Source organism: Macadamia integrifolia, unplaced genomic scaffold (assembly GCF_013358625.1).
Source record: "Macadamia integrifolia cultivar HAES 741 unplaced genomic scaffold, SCU_Mint_v3 scaffold998, whole genome shotgun sequence".
In the NCBI taxonomy this organism is placed as follows: Eukaryota; Viridiplantae; Streptophyta; class Magnoliopsida; order Proteales; family Proteaceae; genus Macadamia; species Macadamia integrifolia.
The window spans coordinates 126,098-139,351 of NW_024870614.1; the positions used below are offsets into that span (position 1 = coordinate 126,098).

General features: G+C 41.6%; 1 protein-coding gene across 1 annotated transcript; it reads left to right on the top strand.

Moving 5' to 3' along the window:
- Positions 1 to 1,342: 1,342 nt before the first annotated feature.
- Positions 1,343 to 2,400, top strand: LOC122070762 (ganglioside-induced differentiation-associated protein 2-like). Its single transcript, XM_042634956.1, has 3 exons — positions 1,343 to 1,617; positions 1,748 to 2,012; positions 2,100 to 2,400. The coding sequence occupies exons 1-3, from the start codon at positions 1,494 to 1,496 to the stop codon at positions 2,317 to 2,319; spliced, it is 609 nt and encodes a 202-aa protein (XP_042490890.1). The 5' UTR covers positions 1,343 to 1,493; the 3' UTR covers positions 2,320 to 2,400.
- The last annotated feature ends 10,854 nt before the right edge of the window (positions 2,401 to 13,254 follow it).

The window sequence follows — 13,254 nt, forward strand, 5'->3', positions numbered from 1 at the left end:
GTCTTAGCTTAATAGGTAAGAGAATGTGGTTTGTACGAATATTAGGATAACCTAATGGTGGTAGCTTCAGCTTGTGGAGCTGGTGCCCTGGGGAGGAGGTCGTGGGATCGAACCATGTCGTACGCATTGTGTGAGTGTGTGTATGTGCGTGTATTTTCTTATTTATTCTGTATCCACCCATCTGCGATTTAAGTGGAGATCATGGCGGTGGGTTGCTATGCTAGTCTCTTCGAGAATTAGTCGAGGTGCGCGTAAGCTGACCCGGACACCATGATTAACAAAAAAAAAAAAGGAGAATGTGGCTTGTGTAGCACATAATGTGAGTTAAAGTCGTGGAGAGAGCAAAACTTAACTAATGTATAGTGACAAATAAGCTCCCAAATCATTATTCACATTTACAAATATATTTTTGCCAAAAAATAAGAAGTAAGAAAGTAGAGAAACAAACGTGATCTTTGAGGACGGAAAGGGAGAGAACTTAGGGAGAGAGCGATGACTCATGAGTGTGTGTGTGTGTTTTTTTTTTTTTTTTTATTGTAAAGAGAAAGGAGGTTAAGAAACTAGAGTTTTAAAAATACATTTTATATTAAGACATGGGAAACACTATACTAAACATAATAATAGATCACTACTAAAATTAAGCCAAGTTAGGTCAGATCAAGCGGGGGTAAGCCTAGGTTTCATCCTAAATCCAAACTCAAACTTGATCAAAATTGAATGGAATTGCACTAGAATCGACTCTCATAACGGAGCTAAATAAGATTCAAATTTAGAGCGGGCCAAGAGAGGCCGTCAAGAGACTCAAGACCAAACTTACACCACCCCTACATTCTACCAAAAATTCCCACCCGTTAGAACGTTAGTATAGTCAGGTTATTCAGGTGTCGATGAAAAGAAAAGGAAATGATGGTGATCGTTTTTTCAGTAATAAATGATAGACGGTGGTCCATGACTATAAGGATAACTATGTACCTCACACGGTGGGGCCGAACCTGGAAAACCGTATTGCGAGAGATTCAAGAGTCACGAAGGGGAATAGTTTTTATAAATATTGCCACGTCGACACCTTATCACTGTACCCCCACATGATCACCTCCGTCGTTACTTCAGACCCCGAACTTTATTTAGATAAGGCCAAAGTAACTGGGGCGAGGGACCCACACGTCAGCGAAAGTACGAAACAGAGTCGTCAGAGTCAGATTCAGGTTCACCCCGGTCCAAAATGGTAGATGCTTTAGAATATTCCCCGAAAATTTCTCCCTATTTTCTTCCGAATTTCCCATAGAACCGGATAATTTCCTCTCGTCTATCCCGATCCCAAGTTCCCAACCCAATTAACACTCAACTCCCAACGTCCAACTATATAAACCTATCCCCATCTTTTCTTTCTCTCCACGAAACCACACGGGCATTACATCCGTTTTTCAGAACCAGAAATCCTCTTCTTTTCTTTCCATTTCTTTAGAAACAGAGAGATTTAGATCTCCGCAGTCATGAATACCTACGCTTCTCTATCCGAACAAATCCAGATCATGGAGAATTTTGATATCTTCAAGGTCCAAGGAAGGGATAAACGTGGACGAAAGATCCTCCGTATTGTCGGAAAATTCTTCCCCTGTAAGACTTTTTTTCTTCGGAATCCTCGTCATCTTTATCTTCCTCTTCCTTTATTAAAATTCTTTCTTGAATTCAATTTCTTATGGTTCTGATTAGATTCATTTTTCTGTCTGCGACTCGTCATCGGCAGCACGGATCGCCGGTAGTGAGGCTCTGAAGAAGTATTTGGAGGAGAAGATCTTCCCACAACTGGAAGGGAGGCCCTTTTCAGTGGTGTATGTGCATACAAACGTTCAGAGGAGCGAGAATTTCCCAGGAATCTCGACCCTACGATCGATCTACGAGGCGATCCCAATCAACGTCAAGGAGAATCTCGAGGCGGTTTATTTTGTTCACCCTGGTCTTCAGTCCAGGCTTTTCCTCGCTACCTTCGGTCGTTTTCTCTTCACGGGAGGGTAATGTTCCACTTAACACCTCATCCCCTGCAGCGACGCCCTCGGCGCATGTTAGTGACAATTGGGGATTGGTTTGTTTTGTTGCAGGTTGTACGGAAAGCTTAAATACGTGAGCAGGCTAGAGTTTCTGTGGGAGCATGTTCGGAGAAATGATATTGAGATACCGGAGTTCGTGTGGGATCATGATGAGGAGCTTGAATACCGTCCGATGATGGATTATGGATTGGAGAGCGATCACCCAAGGGTGTACGGTGCTCCCACGGTGAACTCGCCGGTGTCTGTTTACTCCATGAGGTGTATCTCATAGTAAGGACCAAGGCTTCTTTTTCTTTGTATAGTGTAGTTTTATTTTGAAAAAAAAAAAAAAAAAAAAAAGAATTCTATACTGCTAGTCACGGTTAGGGCGTGGTCTCTATGATGCGCCGGGGGAGTTTGGTTATAGTGGGGAAATGGGAACCATCAAAGTTATGAGGAAACTTCGCAGAAACACGCTTCGAAGGCCTTACCAAATCTCAAGGACGTGTCTGAAATCTGAATCCATAATCCATATCAGCAGACCCAGAATTCGGATCATGTTCTATCGTACGTCTTTGGTCCGTCGATTTGAAATCCAACTTACGAGATTGTCAAGTCATATTACGCAAAACACAAGTACACAACCATGATTTTAAAACATAACGGAAAATCTTACCATAGAAAAATATGTAAACGGTCATTGACGGCTTAAACCGGACGGAAAAAGTCCTAAAATCAGCGTATTTTTTGAAGACTATTCTAGTGTTCTAAACCAAGAATCCGGGGCGTCCAGAATCGGGATCAGTCATCGGCGTTTCTGATCTGAAGTCGACAATTCCTGATCTATTTCGCCAATTCTAATAAGCCTGTGTGGTTTGAGGAATCGGTATCTTGGCCGATCAAGGATCGATGTAATGATACGGATCAAAGGTAAAAAGCCTAAAAGGGGGAAAAAGCGTCTCCAATGATTGATGCTCCAACGAGCGTTTAATGAGTTTCTGACACAAGCCATATCCGTAAAATGATAGCCTACTTGGGTGTCAATTGGGACGGTTCTCAGTATCCAGATGGATTTGAACCGATATTGATTTCTAAGTTGCCAATCCTAGTACTGTTTAGCGGGATCAAACTTAAATCTAATCCCTTTTTATTAATGGGATGGAACAGTGTTTATTAATGGGATGGGACGGTATTGGTTCCTAAACAATTTCTAACGGTGTGGAAGTGGGAGAAAACTTCAATGATTCTTAACAAGATGGTTCTATTTTTAGTTTCATGGGTTTTTCTTAATTATCATGAGATGTAAGGTACATTTCTTTAGAAAATAAATTAAATTAACATGTAAAAATTAAGAAAATATTAATGATAATCAAATAAACAAATCCTAGTAATAGAATTAAAGGTCAATCAACCGACACCTGACACCTCCAATTAGCATTTTGGTACTAGTCCCATTAGCACAAGGGTGTTAATCGGTTCTGTTTCAGTTTAAACGGTTCGGTTTGGTTCACATTTATTTTGGTTGAAACCAAAACCGCACCATTTACTAAACGGTTGTACTTTCTGAAATCGAAACCATTTAGTCCACGGTTTTTAAACGGTTTCGGTTTCATGGTCTTAAACGGTTTCGATTTCAATTTATTCCATACAGTTTCTAAAGGTTAGCAATCGGTTTGCTAGTTTATTCGTATGTTTACATAAATTTGCTTTGGGTGATAAACGATTCAATCTTGAGAATGTGAAATGCAAACCATTATGTTTTATTAAAACAACCAAACAACTAAGCAAAAGAAAATATTTTGATAGAAAATAGTCTTAAGCGCATCTAACAAGTCAGTAAGTAATGCTTACAGCAGGGATTTTCTTTTTCTCACCCCCCCAAATAATGTGTTATAATATTAGAAAAAATATATATTAATATGCCATGATATAAGCAAAAATTGTATTTTTATCAATATACATTCTACTTAGTGCGTTAGATTAATTTAATTGGCATTCCAAAAAATGAGCAAATAAACAAATCCTAGTAATAAAACTAAAGGCCAATCAACCGACACCCGACACCTCCAATTAGCATTTTGGTACTACTCCCATTAGCACAAGGGTGTTAATCGGTTCGGTTTCAGTTTAAACGGTTCGGTTTGTTTCACATTTATTTTGGCTGAAACCAAAACCGCAACATTTACTAAACGGTTGTACTTTCTGAAACCGAAACCATTTAGTCCACGGTTTTTAAACGGTTTCGGTTTCATGATTTTAAACGGTTTCGAATTCGATTTTTTCCATATAGTTTCTAAAGGTTAGCAATCGGTTTACTAGTTTATTCGCATGTTTACATAATTTGCTTTGGGTGATAAACGATTCAATCTTGAGAATGTGAAATGCAAACCATTATGTTTTATTAAAACAACCAAACAACTAAGAAAAAGAAAATATTTTGATTAAAAATAGTCTCAAGCATATCTAACAAGTCAGTAAGTAATGCTTACAGCAGGGATTTTTTTCTTCTCAACCCCCAAATAATGTGTTATAATATTAGAAAATATATATTTAATATGCCATGGTATAAGCAAAAATTGCATTTTTATCAGTATACATTCTACTTAGTGCGTTGGATTAATTTAATCGGCATTCCAAACAATGAGCAAGCTACCTCTAGAATTACTTGTAGGCTTACACTCGATCTTTGAATCAAATGAGATACGAATGATATTTTGCAACCACCTTATTTAATCTTTAAAGACTTGATGCCAAATCATGGGCATACTTTGAGGCTCAAATCAAGGGCTTTCCTTCCTACTTTTGTTATCCCAATTACATGTCATATGGATCACGCCGAATAGGCCACTACCCATTGAGACTTTAAGGGAGAGGAAATAGGGGCCCCATACCATACATCCTGCTGCCTCGGGACAACTGCACGTTAAGGTTAATCGGATCGGTTTTGACGGTTTAAATGGTTTGATTGTCATGGTTTCAATTCGGTTTGAAACCAACCAGTTAAACGGCTCAGTTCGGTTTCAACCTGTTTAGCTAATCGGCCGAAAACTTGAAATCAGAACCGAACCATTTACTAAACGGTTTTGCGATTTCAGTGTAAACGGCTCAGTTTCAAATTCACATCCTTACGTTAACAGTCCTGTCCTATTTTTGTCCTATTCCATTTATTATTTGATACCAAATCAGATCCTAATACCGTCCTATTTATTAATGGGACGATTTGCTATTGGGTTTTAATGGGACGATTTTGAGATGGTTCCTCAGTCTGGTCCCAAATAGACACCTTTAGCACCACCTCTCATGTAAGGTACTTCACCCTTGTTGATGATTCTACTATTGCTCACATTGGCCCATGGGGGGCTGGTGAAGGGCCACATTATCTTTTATGGTACCCTCTCAAAAATAAAATAAAAAATAAAAAATTTAAAGAAACATAGGGATCAAACTGTTTGATCCCAACCGATTTGGACAATTTGATGCCTGGGTGGGAAGGCTTTCTTCATCATGGTTAGGGGTGCCAATAGATCAGGCTTAGTTAGGCCTAACCATAGTAAATACGCATTCAATATACATATTTTTTCTATATCTAAACTTTTAAGGGATGCAAATTAAACACATATTTTTCCATATTATTCATTTTAATAGTATTTTTATTTAAAATATCAAAACCCCAAAGTCCCTTTCAGATCGAAAGTCCAAATTTAGAGAGGGATGTAGGAGTACTCTTTATATGCTTCTTTACCCTTTACTTCAATCAATCATAAGGAGGGTCTTTTAAATTCTTTTTTGGCTTAAAAATCCTAAGTTCACAGTAAATATGTCTATATTTGTATTTCTTACATAGCGGCCATTAAATATGTATCATATCATTGTCGTACGCATTTTATTACGGCATATTTTTTAAAAGTATTATTTTCATGTGGCCCGTTCAATTGCCGTACATATTTGTTCCCATATCATTGCCATTCATGAACTTACTAACTGTGCCATCGAACCAAGATTGACCAATTTCACCTTTGCACTAGGATTAGCCTTTTTGGTTAATTAGGCTTGCATTGGGCGGTATAATACCTGTTTATATTTGGTCAGTTGGGCTCAATCAAGCTAACCGAGCCAGTTGAATTTCACCCCTGCACTATTACTATCTTGTTTAGCTAATCAGGCTTACATTGGGTGGCCTGGTACTGTTTATATTCAGTTGGTTGGGCTTGGTCGTTTAGGCTTGACCAATTTCACCCCTACACTATTATTTGCTTGTTTAGCTAATCGGCCTTACATTGGTCGACATGATAATGTTTTTATTCAGTCGGTTGGGTTTGGTCAGGCGTAATTAGGCTCGACTGATTTCACCCCCTACACTTTGATTGTCCTGTTTAGCTAATCGGGCTTACATTGTGAGGCATGTTACTATTGATATTCAGTCGATCGATCGCTCCTTGGATTTAATCAGGCTAAACAACCTTACTTGGGATAAATGTCCAATGGGCTGTAAATGGGCCATGCCTAAAATTGGTCTCTAAATTAGAGCATACAATCTCGTCAACGAGCAACTATAGGGTAAAGTTTCGTTCTAACCCCGAGAGGATGCTTCACATCCCATGTGAAAAATCTTGCCTGTCCCCAAAGAAATTGAGTCTGACGTCTTCTTGAATAGAAATGCTCCACTAACCACAATGGATTCATCACTCTTATCGTTCTCAAAGCATCAAACTTGATCTTCTCTCAATTGCTATGATATCAACATCAGGAATCAATGTCACAAGACCCAAGAAAATAGGCCTTGGACTGGCCTTAAAAAGTCCTTAAAATGTTCTATTAATTTGGGACTTGACTTTACTCTTAAATCCTCATGTTTATTGTTTGGGACTTTGGAGGTGGAATAGGTATAGAAAAGGGTAAAATGGTCAAAAAATTAAGTCAATGCACATATTTGGGCTAAATCAGTCGACCCTGATCGAACAATCGACAAGTATGACACACCGAATATGATTGATGTTGCTGCCAAAAATCCGTATGAGCTGATCCTACACAAGCACAGAAGGCAGAGTGTCACACCCCGTTTACACAGAACCGGACCGGTGACCGGGTTAACCCAAACCTGCCAGGATCATCTGACACAATACCCAACCACAGCATATACACATCTAAGGTAACATTCAAAAATTCAGCGGAAGACTTAATTTACCTGTAAACACCCCCAATATACTTGATACCCAAATTGAAGTATATAGATAAAACATATTGGCCCGCAGACATGATATTTACACAAAAAGAATAACAATTCACGCATCAAGTACACAAAAAGGGGTTATCAAAAGAATCAAAAAGTAAAACCCAGCACAGTATCAATACTGCGGTCCCGCAGCAAAGCCCACACACGAGCAATCCGTGCCGTGCTCATATTCCTCAGGGACCCACCAATCCTCTTCGGGGAATTCAACTGTGGGGCTCAACCCTTGATCTTCAGGCTGGTGACCTGCAAAATCATCTAAAATAGGTATACACGTGGGATGAGCTCACTAGCTCAGTAAGTGAAAAGAAGGACCACACAACAGTCCACACAACAATCACAACCATATGCACTTTATGCTATGCAATTCATTTTAAATCACATCCACCTAAACAACATTACTAAGTCTTTGGGTTAGTGCTACTACAACCACAGTGCGTGTATACTCCAGGTACGAGTTACGAACTCTATCCTGCGATACGCCCATAGGGCTGTCGGAGAAGGCCCACTATGAGTACTCGAAAAAGTAAAGCATGCTGACTACTGGCTCTCAACATAAAGTAAATGACAGAAATAAAGGTACTGACTCCAGCAATTTAAAAGCAGTACGATTGGCCCTCTTGAATATACCACCGAGGTTGCCGACTGTCCTAATGACCCGCCGGGTGTTTGTCTAACCGCCACAGTGACCCGACAACCGCGACCACTGCTTCCCCCCAAATGGTAACCCAATACCTCAACCCCTGTTGGGAAGGGTCGTAACACGGAAAGATGATAATCCTAAGTCGCATGCCCCTATATGACATAGTACAATTACATAGTGCCACTGCGTCCCATTCCACGGGCCACCAATGTTGTGATACCCTACTTTTTAAACCCAGTCTAATTACACAGTTGACCCGATTTAACCATGCAGGACCCGAACCGGAGAGGGTTAAGGCGGTTTCCTTATGGACCATGATGGCAAGGGTGACTTTGAACACCGGTTGGCCAGACAAGTCCGAGTCAGTGCCAGAGGAGACGGGTGTACCCAAGCCGTGTACATGCACATATCATAAGGCAATGTACGGATAAAGCTGGTATGTAGCCGTACCCTAAAGCGCATACGTATAATATATCTTGTGCCGAGAGTGAGATTCATGCCGAGAGTTGAATTCCACCAAAATCCCATTTGTTAGCCAATTTTCAGCCTTCAGGTGGGTGGTCACAGGTGGGCGCATCTGCCCACCTGAGTGACCCACCCATGTGCTACTAAGGATTTTAAGAAAGTATAAATAGCATTATTTGTGTTTTTCCATATCTCATTTATTACACGGAAAGTTGGTGAGAAGACTTAAGAGGAGAGAGAAGAGAAAGGAGAAAAGAGAACGAAGAAGAAGAAAGGGGAAGGAATAGGAAGAAGAAATGGATTTAAGCGGCGTCAAGGTTTGATCTTTCCATTCCGACGTTGGAAGAGTGATCTCCAACACGAGATCTACGTTTAGAGGTGAGCGAAGGCTATATTCTTTAAACTTTCACCATATCTAAGTAAAACCCTTAATTGAGTAGTGTTTCTTGAGGTCTTGTAAATCCCCCTTGAGATGATGAATCTAAGGTTTAATAGATGATCTATGTGTTGATTTTGAAGGATTTGAAGAAGTGTTTACAAGGTTGGAGAAGCATTGGTGATTTGAAGTGATTTTGGAGTTTTTAAAAGAGTTCTTGAGCAAAGAAGGTAAGATGACTTCCATTCTTTAAATCTAACTTGGGTCTAGGTTAGAATCATCTTATGCGACCTTGAATGTGTGGAAGATGGGTTTGGAAAAGCCCCATTTGTTTTTCCAAAGGTTGGGGAAGGTTTTAGGGAAAATGACATTTTTTCGCCGAGATCGGTGGGCCAAACGGCCCGCCTGAGGGCATCCACCTGAGAGGATAGGCCCTCGGGGCCAATCGGCGGGCCCCTATCAGTGGGTCAACCGGTGGGCCAACTTGCCCGTCTGTCCTAGCAGGCCCTCGACCTCCATCGGTGGGCCCCTACCGATGGGCTGACCTACCCACCGGTCATGACTGGTGGGTCAGGACCGGAGGGTCGACCTGCCCACCTATGAAGACCGGTGGGCTGTGATAGGTGGGCTGTCCGACCCACCCGAGAGGCTCCCAACATGATTTTTTGTCCGAATAGACCCAAAACGGACGTGCACCCTTATTTTATGATTCTAAACATGATTTTGTCATCGAATCTTGTTAGTTTTGACCCCAAAGTGGCGAAATGCTAACCCCCTTCACTTATGATAGGTTTACCGAAATTTACGTTTCTCACGCTGGATCTCACCCGTACCGGGCGTGAGTCTTTATACACTATAGGTAAGTGGGGAGAGGACGTTTGGCATTATTTTAAGGCTTGTTTGGCATTCATTTAATTGTATCTAGACTAGCCATGTCATCATGCAAATTATGTGTAGCTTAGCCATCCTCATATGATTATGACATGTGTGTTGTGTTTTACTTTCTCAATGCTAAATGATGATGTGCTTATGTGATGAATGATGGGATCATTGTGCATGATGCATTATTAGACTAGATGCCGTAGTCGGCTTGGAAACGAGGGCATTGGTGGCCCATGGAATGGGACGCGGTGGTACTATGCAATCTTATTATGTCATATAGGAGCTTGCGGCTTAGGATGATCATCTTCCCGTGCTATGACCCTTCCTAACAGGGGTTGAGGTGTTGGGTTACCATTTGGGGAGAAGCAGTGGTTACAGTTGTCGGGTCACTGTGGCGGTTAGACATACGCCTGGCTGGTCATTAGGACAGTCGGCAACCTCGGTGGTATATTCAAGAGGGCCAATCGTACTGCTTTTAAATTGTTGGAGTCAGCAATTTATTTTCTATCATTTACTTTTATGTTGAGAGCCGGTAGTCGGCATGCTTTACTTTTCCGAGTACTCACAGTGGGCCTTCTCCAATAGCCCTATGGGCGTATCGTGGGATGGAGTTCGCGGCTCATACCTGGAGTTTAAGCACACTGTGGTTGTAGTAGCACTAAACCAAAGACTTAGTAATGTTATTTAGGTGGATGTGATGAAAAATGAATTGCATAGCATATAGTGCATATGGTTGTGATTGTTGTGTGGACTGTTGTGTGGTCCTCCTTTTCACTTACTGGGCTAGTGAGCTCATCCCACGTGTACACCTCTTTTAGATAATTTTACAGGTACCGGCCTGGGGATCAAGAGTCGGGCCCCATAGTTGAATTCTCCGAAGAGGATTGGTGGGTCCCCGAGGACTATGAGTACGGCACGAATTGCACGTGCGAGGGCTGTGCTGTGGGACCACAGCAGTGACTCCATACAGGGTTACTTTTTTATTCTTTTGATGATCCCTTTTGTGTACTTGATACGTGAACTGATATTCTTTTTGTATAAATATCATGCCTGCGGGCCCACATGTATTTATCTATGTACTACAATTTGGGTATCAAGTATATTGGGGATATTTACAGGTAAATTAAGTATTCCGCTGAACTGTTGAACATTATCTTAGTTGTTTGTATGCTGTGATTAGATACTATATCAGATGATCCTGGCAGGTTTGGGTTAACCGGAGTTAACCCTGTCACCGGTCCGGTTCTGTGTGAACGGGGTGTGACAAATGCACTCGTTTCCAAGCTGACTACGACATCTAGTCTAATAATGTATCATGCACAATGATCCCATCATTCATCACATAAGCACATCATTATTTAGCATTGAGAAAGGAAAACACAACACACATGTCATAATCATATGAGGATGGCTAAGCTGCACATAATTTGCATGATGACATGGCTAGTCTAGATACAATTAAATGAATACCAAATAAGCCTTAAAATAAGGCCAAACATCCTCTCCCCACTTACCTGTAGTGTACAAAGACTCATGCCCGGTACGGGTGAGATCCGGTACGAGAAACATAAATTTTGGTGAACCTATCATAAGTGAATGGGGTTAGCTTTTCACCACTTTGGGGTAAAAAACAACAAGATTTGATGACAAAATCATGTTTAGAATCATAAAAGAAGGTCACACGTCCGTTTTGGGTCCATTCAGACACAAAAATCATGTTGAGGGCCTCTCGGGTGGGTCGGACAGCCCACCTGTCACGGCCCACTGGTCTTCACAGGTGGGCGGGTTGGCCCACTGGTCTTGACCCATCGGCTAGGACCGGAAGGCAGGTTGGCCCACCGGTTGGCCCGTCGGTAGGGGCCCACCGGTCGGCCCCGAGGGTCTGCCCTCTCAGGCGGGTGCCCTCAGGCGGGCCGTTCGGCCCACCGGTCTCGGCCCACCTGAGAGGGCAGAAAATATCGTTTTCCTTGAAACTTTCCCCAACCTTTAGGGAAACAAATGGGACTTTTTCAAACCCATTTTCCACACATTCAAGGTCTCATAAGATGATTCTAACCTAGATCTAAGTTAGATTTAAGGATTGAGAAGCTATCTTACCTTCTTTGTTCAAGAACTCTTTCAAAACCCCAAACTCACTTCTTAGCTCAAGTAATCACCAATGCTTCTCCAACCTTGTAAACACTTCTTCAAATCCTTTAAAATCAACACATAAATCATCTATCAAACCTTAGATTCATCATCTCAAGGGGGATTTAGAAGATCTCAAGGAACTCTACCCAAATCAAGGGTTTTACTTGGGTTTGGTGAAAGTTTAAGAAACATAGCCTTTGCTCACCTCCAATCGTAGATTTCGTGTTGGGGATCACTCTTCCGACGTCGAAATGGAAAGATTGAACCTTGGCGCCGCTTAAATCCCTTTCTTCTTCCTCTTCCTTCCCCTTTCCTCTTCTCCGTTCTCTTTTCCCCTTCTTTTCTCTCTCCTCTTTACTCTTCTCACCAAACTCCTTAATGTCATAAATGAGAAAATGAAAAACATAATAATACTATTTATACCCTTTTAAAACCACTAGTAACCACATGGGTGGGTCACTCAGGTGGGCGGATGCGCCCACCTGTGACCGCCCACCTGAGAGCCAAAAATCTACCAACAAGTGGGATTTTGATGAAATTCGACTCTCAGTGCGTATCTCACTCTCGGCACAAGGTATATTCTATGTATGCACTTTAGGATATGGCTACATACCGGCATTACCCGTATATGGCCTTATGATACTTGCATATGCACGGCTTGGGTACACCCATCTCCTCTGGCACTGACTCGGACTTGTCTGGCCAACCTGTGTTCAAAGTCACCCTTGCCATCATGGTCCATAAGGAACCCGCCTTAACCCTCTCTGATTCGGGTCCTGCATGGTTAAATCGGGTCAACTGTGTAATTAGACCGGGTTTAAAAAGTAGGGTATCACATTTACCCCCCTTTTTGAAAATTTCGCCCTCAAAATTAGCGTACCTGGTTGCTAGAAAAGATGAGGGTACTTGGCTTGCATTTCATCCTCTTTCTCCCAAGATGCTTCTTCCAGTGGATGATTACCCCATCGCACCTTTACGAAGGAAATGGAGCGGTTGCGAAGGGTGTTCACTTTTCGGTCCAAGATTTCAGCTAGCTACTCTGTATAGGTCATATCAGCTTCTAGATATTTTGGTTCCACGGGTAATACATGCGATGGATCATGAACGTATCGCTTCAGCATGGATACATGGAATACATTATGAACATTCCCGAGTGAAGGTGGCAGAGCAAGCATGTAGGCTACTGAGCTAACCCGAGCTAAGATCTCAAATGGGCCAATGTATCTCGGACTCAACTTACCCTTTCTATGGAATCTTTGCAACCCTTTAGTAGGAGAGATATTGAGAAACACCTTTTCTCCTGCCTGAAACTCAATGTCTTTCCTACGGTTGTCTGCATAGCTCTTTTGACGTGACTGAGCTGCTTTAATCCTTTCTCGAATAACATCGACCTTGTCACAAGTCATCTGTATCATTTCAGGTGCTAACTTGGCCATAGAGAACTTGGTCTTGATGGGAATGAAATGAGCAGTCTTAGTAAGCCGATCAACTATCACCCATA